The sequence below is a fragment of the Lissotriton helveticus genome, chromosome 8, assembly GCF_964261635.1.
Source record: "Lissotriton helveticus chromosome 8, aLisHel1.1, whole genome shotgun sequence".
Taxonomy (NCBI): domain Eukaryota; kingdom Metazoa; phylum Chordata; class Amphibia; order Caudata; family Salamandridae; genus Lissotriton; species Lissotriton helveticus.
Window position 1 is genome coordinate 1,694,611,685 of NC_136069.1, and position 20,400 is coordinate 1,694,632,084.

General features: G+C 41.5%; 1 protein-coding gene across 1 annotated transcript in view; it reads left to right on the forward strand.

Moving 5' to 3' along the window:
* Positions 1–2,667: 2,667 nt before the first annotated feature.
* LOC144774124 (extracellular calcium-sensing receptor-like) overlaps positions 2,668–20,400 on the forward strand; it is an 80,614-nt gene continuing 62,881 nt past the window's right edge. Inside the window, exons 1-3 of the mRNA XM_078659148.1 lie at positions 2,668–2,694; positions 2,779–2,835; positions 11,871–12,713. Of these exons, the coding sequence (XP_078515274.1) occupies positions 2,668–2,694; positions 2,779–2,835; positions 11,871–12,713 (927 nt within the window). The remainder of the gene's footprint in view (positions 2,695–2,778; positions 2,836–11,870; positions 12,714–20,400) is intronic.

Genomic DNA, 20,400 nt, shown 5'->3' on the forward strand with positions numbered 1-20,400 from the left:
TGATGGCACCAACCCTGTTCTCACTCTGTAATAATGATGTTGTAGATCATTTAAAACAATGTGGTCATGATTACTCCAAGATCTGTGGAAATACAGTCCCTGCTTTACTTTTTTCCAGACAATACCATCCTGATTTACCAGAAACCAAAAGAACTTCAATACCTACTTGATAGTTTTCATATTTACTGCACGAAAAAGGGACTGGAAATTAATACACGTAAGATAAAATATATGACCATGAAACCACATAGGTCCTTCAAGACAAATGTTACAGTGGGGGAGCAAAAACTGGAGCATGTCAACAACTTTAAATATCTGGCCATAATTTTAAACTTCACATAATCATAGGAACCACAGATAAATCAGGCGAAGATTGCCCTTATACAAAACTCCAGACCAATATTGAACAGATATAATAGATCTGTTACCAAGGCAATAACACCAGCATTGGAAATTTATGGGCACAGGGCTCAGGCCGCAGCACAATATGAAGCTGAATTATGGGGTATAGATAAAGTAAAATCTCTTGTTACAACAGAAAGTAGGCTCATAAAAAGGCCCTTAGGTTTGCCAGTTGGAGCATCACTGATCTCAAAGTTCTTGACCTGAAGTGGGCCATTACAGAGATGGTCTAAAGGAAATTTTGAAACTAGATGGAAATGAAACTCTCCCATGGCTGCGACATGCAAAAGCGGGGCTTATAAAACTTGGTTACCCCTTATATTGAAACAAGCAACAAACATTACTAACCAGCTGTGTACTGGGAGTATGTCGCAAATTCCTATTATTGCAACCCAAATCTAGGTCAACTTACAACTCATTTTCTAACTTTAAAACCTGTTTATGCTTTTGAAGACTTCCCAGACAAAATCCAACCTTATCTGGTGAAATGCACTTTAGAACAGGCAGAAAACATTGCACATATTGTATTCTCCTGCAGAGCCTACAATAGACAAAGCAGCAAATAGATTCATCTATTATGTAAGAATATGGGCTATAAGAAATTTGAAGAAGCCCTGTGGGTAACTTAAAAGTAATACATCACCCCATATAATCTTCGCTCTCAGTAGGTACTTACTTGCAGTCAAAACGTAGGTAAACGTTGGGGGATCGACACCAGCCACACATGTCTGGCCTCCCCTGAGTGTCTAGTGTTCCGAAATGTGTGGGTTTGGTAGATTTCCCTAGATGGCTGCTGAGCCCGGGGCATTTGTGGACAAGTGGCTCTGATGCTAAAGGGGTCTTTTGACAGCGAGAAGATGAGCTGGGTGTCATCTGCGTAGGGGATGATGTTGAGTTATGTACGTTTTGAAGAGGGCTGGGCTGAGGAATGATCCTTGTGGGATGCCGCAGATTATATTCTTGGTTGTATGGTGAAGGGTGGGAGACAAATTCTCTGGGTTTTTCTGGTGAGGTATGAAGCGATCCATTTGATGGTGTCCCCCTAGATTCTGAATTGGTGGAGTCTGGTGATAAGGATGTTGTTCCATATGGTGTTGGTGGTGATGGTGGCTTCTGTTTTGCTGTGGTTGCAGGAGAGCCCTGATGTCATCGTGGCTAAGATCATGGCTATCTCAGTGCTGTGGTTGGCTCGGAATCCAACTTGAGAGGTGTCCAGGAGGCTGTTCATTGCTTTTTCAAGAACGTTCACGAGAAACAGGAGCAGGGAAATGGGCCGGTAGATATTCAGTTCTGCAGGGTCAGCAGATGGTTTTTTCAGGAGGGGCCTTACTTCAGCATGTTCCCAGTCCTCAGAGAAGGAGGCAGTGGTGATGGAGGCATTCAGGACTTTCTTGAGCCAGTCGCCAATGTTCTTGCTCCGTCTCATAAGTGGCTGAGATCTTGTCATGGAATAAGTCCACCCGGGCGTCAAACTGTACTTGGGAGAAGGTGATGTTGTTCCCGGTGACAGTGGGGTCGGGGAACTCCTTCACAATGGTGAAGAGCTCCTAAGTTCATTTAGTGCTGGTGTCTATGTGATTTTCCATAGTGCTTTTATTAGTTTCTTTCAGGGGGCAGTGGTACTGGTTGAGTGCTGTCTCGAAGCTGGTATGGTCTTCTGTCTTTTTTACTGGTCCACCACAGTCTTTCTAGTTGCTGGCAGTTGTCTTTGGTAGATTTCAGCCCAGCAGCCAACTAGATGGATTTTCTGGCTGTTGCATTGGGTTTGGGGGACTTATCCACCTGGACAAAAAACTGAAGCCTGTTCTGGGTCGGATGCTGTGTCTAGGAGGTGGGACTTGAGAGTGTTGTTCCACTGGTCTTCTGATATCTGCTTGTGTAGCTGGGGGGCAAGGTGCCAGTTTTTGTCGATCCTGAGAAGGTAATGTGGATGCTGTAGTGGTCGGTCCATGGGGGGTTTTGTTACGTGGGTGCACTTGACTCTTTTGCTGAACATAAAAATGGGGTGAAGTGTTTGTCCTGCAATGTGGGGGATGAGTGACAAGTTGTTTGAAGCCGATCTTGCTCATTCTTTTCAGGAGGACTGTTGTGTTGGTGTTGCCAAGGTCATTTAGTTGAAAAGTCAAAATCTCCTACAAAGATATACTGTTGATAGTTAAGGTCGGGTATGGCATTGTAGAAGCTAGGGCGTGGCACCAGTGGGGTCTGCTTGTGAGGGCACCTCTGCTTTTTCAGTCTGTGTGAAGCAGAAAATTGAGATGCTCTATGATTGTGGTTGAGTCATCTGAGGAGGTAATGCAGCAGATGGTGTTCTTGTTGATGATGGCAATTCCACCTTTATGTTTGTTAATTCAGTCCTTTTGTGTTATCTTGTAGACTTCGGGTGTGGTGATGGAGATGTCTGGTGCAGAGGTGAAGATGAGCCAGACATCTGTGAGTACTATGACATCCAGGAATGGGGATATGATTGTGTCCCAGATGTCTGCTGCATCCTTGCCAAGTGATCATCCATTGAGTAGAAGACACTGAAGTTGTGCGGTCGTGGTTTTGGTAGGTGTGTTGAGTGCAGTCATGTTTGCAATGACAATGGCATTGTTGGTTGCTTCTATGTTGCCGGGGTAGCGTTAGTGTTGGCAGAAGAATAATTCCCTGCTTGTGTGTGGGGATGTGCATCAGCAATTGTTGTTGAAGTGACAGGTATACAGGGCTATGAGTTCCGTGGCGGTGTAGGTGTGCGGTGTAGAAGAACCACGGTTTCTGGCACTGGGTGTGGTTCGGGTATGGACGGGCACAGGTAAGCCTGGGTTTGGTGCTTCTTGGCACGCCAATGCTGCAGCTGTGCTGCAACCTTCATTAAGTAGGCCCTGAGAGAGGGGGAGGAGATCTGGGTAATGTGAAGAGCAGGAGTGGTGAACAGCAGGAGGTGGTGAGACAGGCCAGCTCCAACCGGGAAAGCAGCACAGTTTCACAGTGACAGTAGGAGTGGATGGTATTTTTGTGGCAAGTGTAACAAAATGCACATCAATTACATACCAAACCAATACCAGTCTCCTGCTGAGTGGTACATTTGCAACACTTGTTATTTGTGTGACACTAGGATTTTTCACGATTCCTATGAGTTCAGTAATGTAACATGGATTGCAGCACACCCGCTCCAAATATGTTTCCAGCACCACTGACTAAAACCTGTCTGATGGATCTTAAACAATGTCCTGCGCATTTTAGAGTGCAGCTATATGAAAAACAGACTAAAAACGATTGACCGGCTCAATGTCCATTTGAAGCAAAGAGATTCCGCTCTACCATTGATTACGCCGGTATCCAGGATTCAGAATTCAGAAAGTGTATAGGACCAGGATGAAACATCACAGTAAATATTATGCAATATGTAATAATATGAAATAGTAGAAAATAGTTAGGGACTTTGCTCCTAAATGACCGAGTATCAAAAGAATGAAAACAAAACTTTTTGGCAGATTTAAAGACCAAAGCAGATTAAGCAACTAATCATCTGAATGTACGAATGTCAGTGCCCCCTTCAGAATATTTTCAATTTCTTGTCCCCAGTATACAGTACAAAACAAAGGCATCAAAATCCACATAACAAAACAGAAGTACTTATTCAAACTGAGAAAAGAGATCACAAAAACTTTGAAGGCTATTATTAGAAATACCAGCCACAAGGGACCAGGAGATCCATAAAACAAAAGGCACTTTTTGGAACATCTTATTTAATCTTAAAAAATTAGACCAAGAGTGGGTCAACCTTCAGCAAGCAATTACACCTTAAGATATACTTGATTAATAGGAAGGATCCCATCAAAGGGAGCTCACTGTTGACTCGTCACATTCCACACCCCTGGGAAGCATCCATCCTCCAACCTATACATAAGCCTAGACCAGGAAATGAACTGTGCAGCGACCATTTATGTGCTGGCAATATCACTCTAGACTAGCAAAGCATTCACAGCTTGAAAATATTTAAACATTCTTTGTATACTAAATCGACTATTCAACCTGTTAGAAACAATTAAAGTTGAAGTGTGTTCATATTTAGACATTTTTCTTTAAAACATAAATACATAAACAGTCTAAAACTTCTTAAATAATGACCCTCTACCCGCCCCCAATCTTTCTTATGCAGATTCAATCTACTTGCCCTATCCAGTCCACACATACCTAAGTCAATATCAATACGAATTCCTTCTTCTTTAGCCCCCTAGACTCAAGGATATCCACCTAGATAGTCATAGATCAAGGTTGCTTACATTTCTAACCCAAGCATATTTTAAAAAAGTTTGCCAAGGCACATGCAACATCTAAAAATTCCATGTTCAACAAAAGAAATAACGATGGATTTAGGCCCAGATCTCTGTACTGGCATGAATGTATGACATTGTTCTGCATTCTGTCTATCATTTGTTGTTTTTTAATTTGTCACTCCGAGTGGGATGGGTAGGCCTAGACCTGGGTCCCATGCTTTCCATGCCGCTGGAGTCATGCTATCCGGGCTGATGAGGGGTGAAACCCCGAAACCAGTCCTAGGAGATTTGTATTCAGTCCTGGGAGGACCTGGCCTGGTAGTTTGGGCTGGACTGTTCCCATTGGGAGCAGGGCCAAGACTGATTCGCATATGCCTGGGTTCAAACTTGAATGGTATGGGGAGCAACACATCTATGGATTTAGGCCCAGATCTCTGTACTGGGGTGAATGTATGACATTGTTCTGCATTCTGTCCATCCATTGTTCTTTTTGCATAGAACAAAAGTGCAAGAGCATTATTGCGATGTATTGTATCATATTTAAAAAAAACTGTGTTTTTAGAATCTAGAGACAAATCCAATAAAAATTACAACATTTAATAAAAGATGAACATTAAGATTTTAAAACCTCAAGCCGCATGTGCAATTATTCTCCTCATCCAGAAAAGTGTTGAATTTCTGAGCCTTTAGGTAATAGACTTAGAATAGCCCAGAATTTTACTACTAATAAGCATTGACAGACCTCAGGGCATCAGGGAAAGCTAAGATGTATGGCAACATTCTCCGTTTTTCTCAAGATTTCAGCATATAATTAGTTGAGGGTTTGTTCACTACATTCTCCATATCAGACAATCTTGACTCCATTCTGCTGGCCATATATAGTTCATCTTTCGAAAGGTAAAATGCCTCAGCCATCTTAAAGTTCTCCATTTTAGGGTCCCAGCAATATTACCTAATGCATTTCTGACCTGCACCGCCTGCCCCAACTCACTCCTTCCTATTTCAGAGGCACATAGAACCAATAACTTATTTACCTCCATGGACCAGAGTTTATCCCAAAATCGCAGGACTTTTTTTATAAGCCAGGAAATTCCAGGCCTGCAGATCACCTTCCGACACTGTTGGTTCAACACTTTAAAAAGTTATTTTCTCCTGGTAGACCTAGTACTGCTTGGGTGCCCTTTCAACACAGAGCGACGTGTTTCGGTGGTATAGTCTGATCCACTACCTTCTTCAGGCTCACAAATATTGTGTTAGTATCTCCCAACACAATCATCTATAAAAACATTACATAAAAAGCGCATTTAGAGTCTTTTTTCTAAATCTGTATTTACTACATCATATAGCATTTTACAATTCATTGACAAAACAACATGAAACAAATCCAAAAAACATTTATATTAACATTTTCTGCTCCATCCATGGTGATTCACATATAAATTCAAACAAACCTGCTCATTCTACATTCTTAACCAAACATACTCTTTATTTTTATCACGCAATGGTATTATACACCAAGATAGATAAAATGCCTGGGGAATCTGTGATCTCCCTGTGAAATCTTTCTTCTCACAATAGCGTCACAGTATCAATAAACTTGCGATAAGGCTCTTCATATTTTCTCTATTGGTGAGAGGGGACAAAAGAGAAGGAAATAGACTCATATACATGTTTTGCCTCTATTCTATAGGCAATTCATCTGATAGATATTTAAACAAAAGTCTACCTTTATAAGGTGTTCTTCTGTTGACTGTACAATAATACAAACGATGTATAAAGGAGTAGAGACAATTCTACCCTCTTACCATATAAATTGAGGGATAGTGCAAGGAGAAAACAATAAATTATTAAATCTTGTATTTAAAATTTACTAGATAACTAAATCAATTAATATTAAAAAAGGTGTCTGCACTCTACCTTTTCATAAAAATTCGTCTACGTGTGGCCACTCAAGCTATGGCACCAAATGCGACGACCTCCTATTTTAGGTAAACTTCCCAATTACTGGTACTCCACTATTAGGTGCAATTTAATATCCTGATCATTCCACCAATACCTGCATGAAATATATTTAAGTCCTAGTATCCTCGCTCTAGTTAGAATACAAAATCGCAGCGCAATCACTATAAAATTGCCCTCCAACAGTTATCCACAAATTGCTGCCACATATATAGTAGCCCAATATGATATGAGGAACTCAAAAATACCCATGTGTGGCCTAATAATATCGCAAAGATTATTCTAGATATATATACAATATATATATCCCCATGAGTCAGAAGTTCCACTCTCCCCATGGTTTGGAAAACCACTGGCCTGACAAGTGAGGACGTACAAGAATTAATGGATTTCAATTAAAAAAGAATATCCTTTAATAGGCCAGTTTCCACTCTCAAAGACTCTTTGTCTGCAATAGAGGCTTTATATAGTCTTTGTAACCCTTTTTGCATTGATAGAGGGACATCCAGCATAGGAGAAGCGCCTGACAGTATGGAGTCAAAATTTGCAGCAGAAGTGGGCAATCCCTGTTGGTCACCACCATGGAGTGCCAGTAATGCACATTTTTAACTGTTGGGGTAAATTTGGCCCCAACTAGATTTACTACAACGTTGGATGGAGATTCAAGGCCTAAAGAGTATTTTGTTCTTGCTGCATTGGATATCACCCCACCTGTTTTCTTTTACAACCCGAAGGTTTGATGTCTATAAACCGTCCTAAATTGGTGATGAAGTGAGTTGCAAGGAGTACAAAAATCTGATACTTCAATTTCTAAGCTGGGCTTCTAGGCTCTGTAGAATGACAGTTCAGCTAATGAGTGTTTGCTGAGATGCAGCACTGCCTCACCCCTTTAATTGCCCTAATGAAAACCCTACTGATTGTGATGGAATGAAGGGGCGAGGGGAAGCATGAGCATGCTGGAGAGTGGCGGTATGTTTCCTGTTTCCTGGCCTGATCTGGCCGGCTATGTTCTGCTATGCCTTACTCACAGGCTGCTTTGTTCACAAGCTGCACCTGAATGATCGGGCAACTTCCATGAGCTAGGCAAAGGCAGGGACACCTCTACTGCCTCTGCCTTTCCCACTGGAAAAGACTATGGGCACAGCAGCAGGGACCAGCATGGGCCAGCCCAAAAGTCCTGTTCTAATAGGTTGCTCTCCTTGCTTCACCAGATTCCAGGTGGCAGCCGCCTCCTTCCTCTGTCTTGGCTCTCTGTCCTCCTCCTTGGCTTCTGGTCTTCTCTGTTTGCTGTCTGCCAAGCCTCAGCAGGCCACCTGCAACAACAGCAATGGGGAAAGGGAAAAAGTAATGGCAGTCACCTAGCAGCCGTGGGAGGGACACCGAGGGCTATGGGGGTTGAGCAGCAGCTGTGTTCATGGTCTGCAGTCCATACTCTGTCTCTCTTCCAAATTGCGGTCTGTTAAACACAGGTTTTTTACCCAATATCATCCTGGGAGGCCACTAAACACTATTAGCTCATTGATTACACTTCTTACCTACTAAAAATGTGTGCAAGTAAAACTTTCTAAAGGCCATTGTTGAAAACTAAGAATTACAACACTGACTTACAGAAAAGTGTATTCTGCCACCCCATATTGGTTCCCTATATGTTGCTGCCCTACTGGAATTCTTGAATCACTGTGAAAGAGATTATACCATATTTGGAGGAAGCCCTGTTTTCCTAGTATATGCAGCCTATCCATCCCTTACAAAGATTGCAGAGACAAGCAAATTCCAATGACACAGTATTCTCAATATTCTCAAGACAAATAATAAAAGGACAAAAAATATTTGTTCTATGTATCTCATTAATCAAGATTGATTGGGTCCAAGGAAGACACCGCATTGGCCAGTGAAACAATATACTTACGTTTATGAGGCCCTTCATTGAAAAACTAGACTGTAGGAAATTTGAGTATTATGCAGTGATGCTGGTTAGACCTCACCTTGTAACACTCTAACAATAGCCCAAAGATGGTCCTTGGATTCACAATAATAAATTCTTAGCTCAGCCCTGGTAGAGTGGCAAAAACAGTCAAGCTTTTACTAAATTAAATCAGTGCATTTCACTACAGCAACATTTTATTATTGTGTTCAACTGTGAAAATCCCAACTATCACTCACTTGCAGGTCAAGTGACGTGGCACCCACTGGGGTGCAGGTGATGCGGGTCCCCGTACTAAGCAACAACAGTCAGGTAAAATGTACGTGGCCTGAAAGGCCCAGGTGCACAGTTGCCAAGCCTGTCCTTGCTCCTGGGATGGGAGCTGTAGAAGAGCTGTGTTTATTGCTTAGACGGTGCTGGTGAGGAAACAGATGCAAAAGGTCAAAAATGAGGACACTACAATGGTCAGTTGATGGTGGTGGGTTGATTTCGATCGTATTTGCAGCATCGAGCAGAGATGGTGGTAAACACACTGGTCACCAACAAGCCTTGGTAGCAGTGAGGTCAGCTAGATGATACTTCTACATTTGGAGGTCCATGGAAAATGGTAAGTGCCTGAAACTTGCTTAATATCAGGACTCTATCCACACAGGGCTCGATGGCTAACGATTCTTTGGTTCCGGTAGTATGCAAGGGAGTCTGTATTTGCCATTGGCGTTCAAAGGGGTCCCTCTGTCTGGGAGAGCCAGTCTTTGATCAAAGATGATTTGCAGGCATGTGATTTTAGGGTGGTTATCACCGTGGCAGGCTTTCACGTCTTTGCCTTGTGCAGGTTCTGAATTTGCAGACTTGGTTCTCTTCTTTGTCCTTGGTGTAAAGTCTTCTCAGATCCGAGGTTCTGGTGTCAGGGGTCCCCTTAATCCTTAGATTAAGGGTTATTAGGTGTGTGGTGCAAGTGACCAATTGGCTACTTACCCCAGTGGCTAATCTACTCTTGAGGTGACCACATTCGGGTGGGTGTTTAACCTTTTTTCGACAGAACCCTCAAGTTGGCTACCTCTAAAAACAGCAGAAACCTTCCTCTGCTGTACAAACAGCTACCCCAAACAGCTACCCCAAACTAGGGGTGAGTCGAGTCTTTGGGGAGTGTAAGCCTATCCACTTTCTAATTTTCTTGCTTGCCCAGCACAAAAGTGGCTGGGTGCATGGGGAGGGCTGTTTCCTCATTTGGAAGACTGCCAGTGTACATTTGAGAGGTTGTGAATGCTTTGAAGTTCACTTCCTTGATGTACCACTTTACTAGCCATCCTGGCAGGGAAGAAGGTGTCAACTCGTTCCCAGGCAGGCCTTTGTTTTTGACTCTGGGAGTGTTCACACTTCTTGACAGAAGGTCAGATTCCTCTCTGGGTCGTAGTAAGCTTTAGGCTGCCAAAGGCAGGGGAAGCCAGCTGGGAAACCTCTAATGAGGCCGTCAGGTTACATGCCACATCAATTCCGACATTGTAATAACGTTGGGGTGATGAGCCTAGTTGGGCCATAATGGCCCAACTTGGGTACCCTTGAACCAATATGCTCACATCATGTTTAGGAATAGAGCACTGGCACCTGGGCAGCAGGCTCCAGTGCATTTTCGGAGTCATCAACATAAGCATTGGGGCAGAAAAGTTTGGGGGTGATGATACAAAAAGAGCACTTATCTACACAGACAACCTTTTCATAAAGCGTATCCATAGGATACTCAACGTAGAAACCTCCCTGCAGCACTGCCACCTGAGACTAGGAATTGATTTTCCTTTGTTGATTGCTTCAAACAGTATACACATCTGCCATCACACGTGTGATTGTATAAATGCCAACATGCACACATTACAAAAACTAGATTCGTTTCTGAAAAGCAATAAAGGATCCCAAGGGGGTCCACCCAACATGGTGTCTGCTCAGCAAACATTCCCTTCTATGCAACTGCTGCCCCACATGAAGCACAATGGTAGTGAGATCCCCATGGGAGACGGTGGGCTTTCATATTGTGATGGTTCTCCACTATAGGAACAGAAGCCATGACCCTAGGATGACTGTTGAGCTATCTGCCTTTCAAAGTATAATTGTCCTTCAAAATATCTTCTAGCTTTGTAGGACCATGGTTTGAAAACTTGACACCAGTCCCGAATGATACAAATAGGAATATTTCTAACACACTGTTGCAACAGACAGTTTCAGTTTTTTTAACAACACTGTATTTATCTCCAGCACCTCATCAAAACATATTGCATTAGTTTAATTATTGATTTACAACATAGAGAATATTCCTTCAATGTTAGACCCCATTCATATTAAGGGTGGGCGTAGTTCGCGAAGTAGCGCTACGCGAAGCTACGCGAAGTGCACTTTGCACTACGCGAACTTCACGTAGCACTACGCGAGCTGCGTAGTAGCATGTTCGCACTGTGCAGGATGCGTTTTCAATGATTGCACAGTGCGGACAAGCATCCGGCACTGTGCAAGCATTGAAAACGGCATCTTGCACAGTGCAAGCTGTAGTTTTCTGCTGCTCGAGTAGATTATTACTCGAGCGGCAGCTTTCTCAACTCGAACAGGTAGTTTCTCATTGAGAGCGGTCGCGAGCATGCGCAAACACTCACAATGAGAAACCTGAGCTCCTCGCGTTGAGAATCTCGCTGGGATGTCATTTTGCTTGCTCGCGGTCGCGAACATGACGTTCAGGACCGCGAACAAGCAAAAAATGACCGCCACACTACGCTACGCTGCACTACGCATGTTCGCACTGTGCTACGTGCAGCTCGCATAGTGCGAAGTTGCGAAAACTTCGCAAACTCCGCAAGCGAAGCGTAGTGCTTCGCCCAGGGTTAATTCATATACCAATCGGGAAATCTCTAACACAAATGTAGTTGGTATGAGAGGAAAACAATTGCTTGCAGGGCCTGCAGCATACAGTGGGTCCAAAATGTTCACCTTCCCAAATGTGAGGATCCCAGTTCCTTTTTTTCAGGAGAACAATAAACATTTTGTCCATTTAGCCAAATGTCAGGCCCTGTTTATGTCACCAGCAGCTAGTCGGGCACAGGAAGCTACTGGGCTACCAAAAATGTAACACTCCCTCTTGCTTCCCTATAGTTCCTTCCTGTGGGTGTGCATGATTTCTAAAGTCTAATATGCATCAGTTTTTTACTCAGGTAATCATTGCAACAGGTGTTCCAAAACTCTTCACAAAATGTCTAGGAAGGTCTGTTGAACTTCTAAAATACAGGCAAAATATTTGCAGTTTGACATTGTATATGTTTTTAATTCTAATTTATTCTATGTAGATAAGCTATGGGTCTGAGCTGCCCATGCTAAGTGACAAATCTCAGTTCCCATCCTTCCTGCGCACAGTACCCAGCAACATCTTTCAGATTACTGCGATGGTGCGACTAATAGGACACTTCAACTGGACATGGATTGGAATGATCATCTCCGATGATGAAACAGGCTTGCAAGGAGGGCAAGACCTGAAGGCAGCAATAGAACATAACAAGGGATGTGTGGCGTATATGGAAAAAACTCATGCGACATATAATAGAACAATTATACTCACAGTCGCCAAATATATCCAGAGACATACAGCGAAAGTAATCATTGTCTACAGTTCTGTTGTCCATGTAAAAAATCTCTTGGAGGCCCTCTCAGCACAAAACGTGACCGATAAGACCTTCATCTTCTCCACATCCTTCACAATGACTCTTGGACTCTTCTCTAAGCAGGCCTGGAGGTTATTCAATGGATCATTAGGGTTAGTCCTCCGGATAACCAAGATGCCAGGCTTCGAGGAGTTCCTTACTCGACTCAATCCCATGCGTGATCCCAATGATAGATTTATTAAACTATTCTGGGAGAAAGCATTTAATTGTAGATGGCTGGCCTCCAATGGAAGTGGGACATTGACCCCTGTGACACAGGGCGGAACAGTAACTTCCTGCTTTGAGAAGCAGACAATAGAAAAAATACATCTAAGTGAGTTTGAGTTGAACGATCTGAGCTCCAGTTATCATACCTACCTTGCAGTTTTTGCTTTGGCTCATGCTGTGACATCCTTGATGGTTTGTACGCCAGGACAAGGACCTTTCGGTAATGGAGCCTGCGCTGATAACAGCAACATTAAACCCTGGCAGGTAACTGAGTAAAAATGTATTATCTTATTGCTGAGCATGCATGCCTAGAGAACTCACTAGTTACAGCCGATGTGACACAAAGAATAGGCATTTAGGGGCCGATTACGATGTCGGTCGGAAAGCTACCAGCCCTAGGTCGAAAACTTTCCGACCAAAAACCTATTTTTTCTTCCGACCACCTAATTACAATTTAGGCAGTCGGTAGTCAAACTGGCCTGTCAATCTGCCTGGTTTCAACGAGCCCGTTGGCCACTCAGAGATCGGGCAAAAATCCAAATTGATGGCATTTTAAACTGTCCAGATTACGATGCATGGTTTCCGGCAGGCTTTCCATGCCAGGTTTTCTGACAAGGAAAGCCTGTCTGAAAGCGGGTTTGTGGGCCCCTAGCAGGACTCCCTTTTGTTTGCGGCCTATGGTTGATGGCTTAGTGGGCAACAAAGATCCCTGCACCGTGTGGCAATCTCCATGAGGTGCCTGCCATGTGGTGCATGGATGAACACAACATCCCATTTCCCTATGGGAGTTTGTGGTACAGCTGGTTTACGGCCGTAGTACATGCTACCATAGTGAAATGTGAGAATGCGACGGCATCATGTGCGGTCACATTGTAATTATGCGGTCAGGACCGCCAACCAGAGGTCGTTGAGACCCGTATAAATGACGGTGTCGGGCGGACTTGCGTAATTAGCCTCTTAGTGTGACTTGTTGAGCTTAATCTCTTGTACTTCATTTATTTGTATGTGTAAAGTGTTCCATATCATACTGGTACATTTCTAATTTTGCTAAATAGGTCTGCACTGAAAAATTCACTTCATGTTTATTAGTATTAGAACCTAACCTTTTAATGCATGTAGTTATAATTTAAAAGCAAGGAGTCATATTACATCATGTGTCCTTAAATCAACAAGAGCCCAAAAAGTGGTAAAAAAAATTAGGATTATAAAACGCATATTAAAACGTGCATTCAAAGATAGGAAGCTAAGCTAACTGATTTCTGAAATTGAAATAAAATGAAAAATAAGTTTATAAAGCGCTCGATTGCCGCAGCATCTCGGTGTTGGAGGTATGATAAGGGGCTGCTCTCCGGAATTCAAGCATGGATCTAGAACAATGACCTACTGGACTTCCAGCAGAGAGATCACACTTTCCCCTTGATAAAGATCAATAATATAGTTAAGAAGACCATAAATGCCTAAAAAATTTGCATCTTATAATTAAACTTCAAGCTAAATTACATGAAAGAATTAGGCTACCCATTGTTAGCCTTAAATATAATAACCATCATCATTTATTAGAGCATTAAACATGAACTGGATGTTAAGTTGCAAAAAGCCCCTCTGACCCTAATTTTTTCTAAAGGCGATCTGCCAGCATTAGCCCTTCGTGTTGGTCAATAACTCCACAATAGTACTTTGATACTTTGAAAATAATGTTTTCTATTATCTGTATTCCTTCCTTCAAAACCCATATTCATCTTTCTACAAAAAATGTTATTCTGTGGGTAATAAATAGAGGTGTGAATATGTTCAAACCACGTCTTGATAAAAATGATTTCATATCATCAGATGTAGAGCATAGTTCTGGTAATGAGTAGAATCCCTGCAACGATATCATTATATGTAACTTGCACCCCATTATCTGTCTTACATATTCTAAGGGAAACACTCTCTTAAAACATAATTCATAAACTGATTACATTGGCACATGTAACATGATTTACAATTTTAACCTCAGGTCAATGTGACATCTGATCAATCAAAACTATAGCAAATGTTTGGCCTTTGGACAAACACTCTGGAACAGCAACATCCAATGAAATTCTTTCCCACACTCTATTGGGTCTATACATAGGTGACTTATCATAATTAACAGTCTTCTGTGATTTATCAATAATGGCACAATCTATACATGATCTCACTTTGTCTTCTACACTCCGATCTATAGTAAGCCACAGAAATCACTCCTGACCCTTCTCTTCATGCTGCTCTCTCCAGCATACACCAGATGAGACATTTGGAGAACATTATGGGGCCGATTCAGATGTCGGACGGACCTAGGTCCGTCCAACATCGGTCAGGAGCAGTAACCCACCGACCTGCTGTTGTGGGTTACGGCCCTGCTAATACGATGCGACCGAACAGGGTTCGGTCACATTTGTATACTTCACATTGCAGGCATGCATTCCGAGCAGAATGCATGCCTGCATTGAGAAAAGCAGGGGTGCAGTTCATCCCTGCACCGTATGGCCGGCACCCCCAGGTGCCTGCCACCGGGTGCAGGGATCCACAGAAGGGCACCATAGGTGCCCCCAGGCTGCCATTCAGCAGCCTTGCACCGATGGGGGCCCTGCTGGGGGCCCCCAAAGACAGTCTCCAACTGCTTTTCCGTGCCGGAAAGACCGGCCCGAAAAGGCAGTGAAAAACTTCCATCGTACTCCCTCAGTCATAAAGAGGCGACCGGGAGAGTAGTGGAAGATTTCCAGATGGCATCAGGAAATCCGAGTCGGATTCCATTCCGACCAAGCTCATAGAAATGGCTCGGTCGGAATGGAATCTGGCCGGCACTGACCGATTCGGTCGGAAGGGCTCCGAACATGGTTTGGAGCCCTTCCGACCCGAATCAGAATCACCCCTATGTCTCAATTCCACTGGCACTACTTGTTGCTCACTCCTGAACAATAATAAATCTTCCTCTGCAAATTTCTTTATTGGCCATTTTGTATTAATGTATTCTAGAACCTTCTGAATTTCTGCATCCTCCTTGCATGCCTTCCTTCACACTCTCTCTGTTATTCATCCTTCTGATACTGAACTTATAGACACAAAATAATCCTTGTCATTATCCTGCACTAGGCTATAATGTTCTTCATTAACTGACAATTTTGACAAAAAATCCTCCAGAGCATTTCCAGCATTGTAAATAAGGTGAAGGGCTTCTCGCCACCAGAACACCATTAAAAGTGTTAGGCCTTTTTATTATGCCCCTTTGTGTCAACCGCAGTTAACACCATGTAAAACTCATTAGATTCCCGTATACATTTACTATACCAAAACAACTTTTGAATCTTCTTCATCAAATATCTCATGACTTTTGTCTTGTCTGCAAACCTGGAATAAATTTGGCTTGATATTCTTCCAAACCTAAAAATGATCTGAATTGATTTATGTTCTGGATTCGAGCGCATCTTCAATGGCCCTGACCAGACTACGTTTCAGAGAAATACCATGTTTACCATTATTGTAGCCCAGCTAATCAAAGGATTCTACTTCAGATTTACATTTGTTTTTCATCAATGTTAAACCACTATATTGTAAAATGGATAGTACCTTGCATAAAGTTTCACAAGTTCTTTTTTCATTTTATCAAACACCAGGGTATCATCCTGGAAGTACATGAAAAGTGCTTCATCATTTAACAACAAATACATAATTCTCTGGAAAAGCGAAGAAGCAGAAAGCAAACCAAATGGCATCTTGTTATATCTAAACACCCCTTCCCTTCAGGTGTAATGAATGGGGTTTATGCACACACACTACCGGAGACAAACATTCAGATGCCTGAATTTCCTCAATAAAGGCATGTTGGCATAACATCAGCATCTCTTCTTTTAGTGCAATTCTCAATGATAAGGGGATGTTTCTGACCTTATAACCTTTAGGTATTGCAAATTTTGCTTAAAATGAAATTGTGCACAGAGTTTCTCAATGATCCTAACTCCAAAGAAAAAACCTTGGGGAATATATTTTCCCAATTACAGAGCTTAGTCTACATCAACTTGCAAAATCAAATCACTGTTATCAAACTCCTGGTCTGGGTGGTTTGAGTTGCCTGCTAAAATGCTTGTATCTTTCTTTAAACCTATTTTAGCATTTATACATCCTACCATTGTGTCCTTTATCTCTACAATATCTACTCATTTGCTCGATAATTAGACATAACTTATCACTAGGTATATGTCCAGATAAGCGGCATTTATAACATACAACAGCTTTTTTCTTGACATTTTTAATGTGAACCTTGAATCTGAATTCCCAATCAGTAGGTTTTTTCCAACACTATCTCTTTTTGCAAACTGTACTACATCAGTTGATTTATAAGACAATTCTTTCATTCCTACTTCATTTCCTCAAATTGATGAGCTATATCCATTGATTTTTATAAAATTAAATCTTCAACAGGCAACAATTTTTCCTGTAGCTTGACATCAAACTTACATAAAATGTGTTCACACACCATTTTGGCAGAAGAAACGCTATAGTTATACTTAGTGACTAAAATGTGTAAATTACTGACAAAAGCGTCAGTCGACTTATTATACAGTTTAGCTCTTCCTACAAATTTACCTCTAGCAACCACTTTGTTTGTTTTCACTGTAACGGATATGCAATTGTTTTATAGCTGTTTCATGCATATAAGCTTCCTCCTCCTCCTAATCAATCAAGCAATATTTGGGGCAGGAAATTATATCAAATGTGTCTCCCTTCATACCCAAGACAATGGGCCCGATTCACAGAACTAACTTAAGACAAATTCCTAAACTTACTACTTTTGGTATTCACAGAAGTTAGGATTTTGTCTTAAGTTTGTCTTAAGACAGACTTAAGACAAAATCCTAACTAAAGTCTGTCTTAAGTCTGTCTTAAGACAAACTTAAGACAAAATCCTAACTTCTGTGAATACCAAAAGTAGTACGTTTAGAATTTTGTCTTAAGTTAGTTCTGTGAATTGGCCCCATAGTTTTAAAATAGCAGATTTCCTCTTATCATTAAACACATTCACACCAATGGTCTCCAAGAACTCCCCAAACCCATCCTCCACTGCATCCATTTCATCTTAGGGTCAACGAGATTGGTTAGAAAAGATACAGGTGCTCTCCATATCAATAATATACTTAAAACACTGCAAAACCTATTTAAGACTTTGGGAGTGTGAAATACTGAAAAAAACTAATGTTGTATGTATGAAAAATTATAGGATTCACAAAATTGATGGGTACAGTTGAGCAAATCACTACACAAACATATGGGTAGCATTCCAACAGTACATATTTTGTGTGTGAATCGCTGCAATAAGATTGAAATGCCTCCCACATACAGTTTGTTACACTATAAATATTTTCATGTATAAACAGCTGGTGTGCGAATCACCGACATTAACAAAGATTTTACATACACTGGCGTAACAGGGGATTTTCAGTTTGGCCTCTCCTGTTGTCGTGCCAAAAGCCTTCGCTGTGTGTAGATTTAGATTCAGTTTATAGGTTTCCCGATTTATGCCCTAATATAGGTACAATTCACATTGCCTTTATTTAGGCATAGAAAATCCAGCATTTATTTAGGCATTGTCCATGCTAACCAAATACAGGTATTTATTTAGGCATTGTCCACGCTAACCAAATACAGGCCTACATCTGTCAATCCACGTCACAACAAGTTCTTGGAAAACCAGACTTTTAAGCCTTTAAGGAATTTCCCTTGCTTGGATATTGATTTCTCCAAGAACTAATTTATTATGCATGAACATCTATTCCTTATGGGTTCATTCATGAAGTTTCGATGCCTGACTTTTACGTCAATTCAGGCATTCCTAAACACCTTCAAGGTATAAATATTCCTACACTTGCCCTGGCAAACCACGGTTCCGGTACGGTCCAGTTTGACTGCCTACTTGCAGTTCGCAATGACAAGTTCGGAAGGAAATCGAGTTCCCGCCTGATACACAACCAGACACAGTCATCCTCCTCGCAGAGAATCCAGCTTCAGTGTTTCTGACTCCCCTTGCGGGATATTAGATATCGAGTCCCGGAAAGAGATTCCAACCTCACACATTCTAAGGTATGGAGCAGACTATAACTTAGAGAAACCTTTGGCAACTCTAGGTAAAACTAAAACTATAGCTAGCTATACTTTAGAAAACAGCACCTACTTCTTACCTCCTACTACACTTAGGTTAGGTACATTTGGGTAGAACTATATAGAAGCATCAGATGAGTATTCACATGTTGGCCTGTGTTATTTATTTATGTATTTTTATGAATATATGTCATAGCTACAAAACCATGCTATTGCAGTATTATTTTATCTTACTGCTAACCCTGTACGTATTGTACTTCGCATCCTGTCTTACAATTGTAGCAGTACATATCTCTTGCATGAGAAATAAAACTGTTCAATGAACCCTTTATATAGAAACGCCAATCTCTCTATTACTGTGCAACTCTATAGAAACGAAGCATGCACGATTGACTGAGTGAAACTGTTATCTATTGTTTCCATGGTTCTGAGATTGTTCCGACTCTAAGGGAAACAAAGTTTTCATGTTTATGCGTTTGTCAGAAACTAATCCCTTCTTGTGTATTCAAGAAGTTTCTAGTGACCTCTGAGTTAGCTGGCACACACAAGTAATCAAGTTTATTGTACTCAATAGAGACATACTGACCTCAGTCCTATGTCAAAAGTATAGTGTATATTTTTCCAATACGCAGAGCCTATCAGGGATATAGGAACTACACTACACCTTAATATGCATCTGTCTGCCCTCCCAATCACATGTTGTCTCCATAATTGGCCTTGCTTTGTCTGTTTGTGCTTGCCCTGCCTGCATGCTCTGAAAACCCACGGCTCCCGCTCTCATTACAAAAAGACTGCTCAATCAAATCTACCCAATGCAGGTGTTTTCTGAATAATTGTCATAAATCTCAGGGAAGGCACCTTGTTCTCATTGCCAAAACATGGTCTCTGGTAATATTGTGTCCAAATATTCTTACCACAGAGCTTCAGGCTTCACTGTGATCTTCCATCTTCAATATTACATCTGTGAATCTTCAAATCAACGTGAGCCCAAGAAGTGGGCAAAATGGTAAGTTTAATAAATGCACATGGAAAAACGTTCTTTCAAAAATAGAAAGCCCAAGATGACTGACATCTCTGTAATTCTAGCCTAGAGCTAGAACAGGTGTCTCCAGCAAGTTGATCACGAGCTGCCAATAGCTCCCAGAAACCTTCAGAGTGGCCCACAGTCTTGAGTTCATTTTTAAAAAGGCACAGGGTCACATTTATCCTTTTAAGTTTAAGGGTAGGCTGTGTTGACATTATTATCATCAGGCAGCAGATAGCAAGGCCCTATAATAAAACGTGCAGGAGTCACATTTATGACACACGGTAAGGTACAGAGGTGAGCAATTGAAGCACTAAGGTATTAAACTAATAAGAAAAAGTAATTGTTCACTTAATAATGGAGGTGAGAACACAATTATATTTCTCAATGCCTTTAAATTGGAGAAAAGTAAATTGAAAAGTTACCTTAATGATCAAGTTAACTTTTCCTTTTAATTTTCTTTAATTTTAAAATAAATAGCAGGTCTCTTGTCCCCAGTGGGCAGTCGGCACTGTGCTTTAATCATTATTGAAAAATACAGTCATTTTGTAAACTCTGAAAAATGCTCCAGGTTATGAACATTTTTGGACTTTACATGTTTGTGTTATACATGTCCTGTGCCACAAGTACATAGAACAGACTTTCAGACACCAATTCACATGTATCCCGTTCATATGCACACATATTAATAAAACTCCAAAAAGCATGCTTTCACTGACATGCATGGCAGTCCTGCCATAGTTCCCCTAGTCAAAGCATTTTGTATCCATTGTATCTTGCTGTATGGACATTAGGATTAAAGGCAATAAG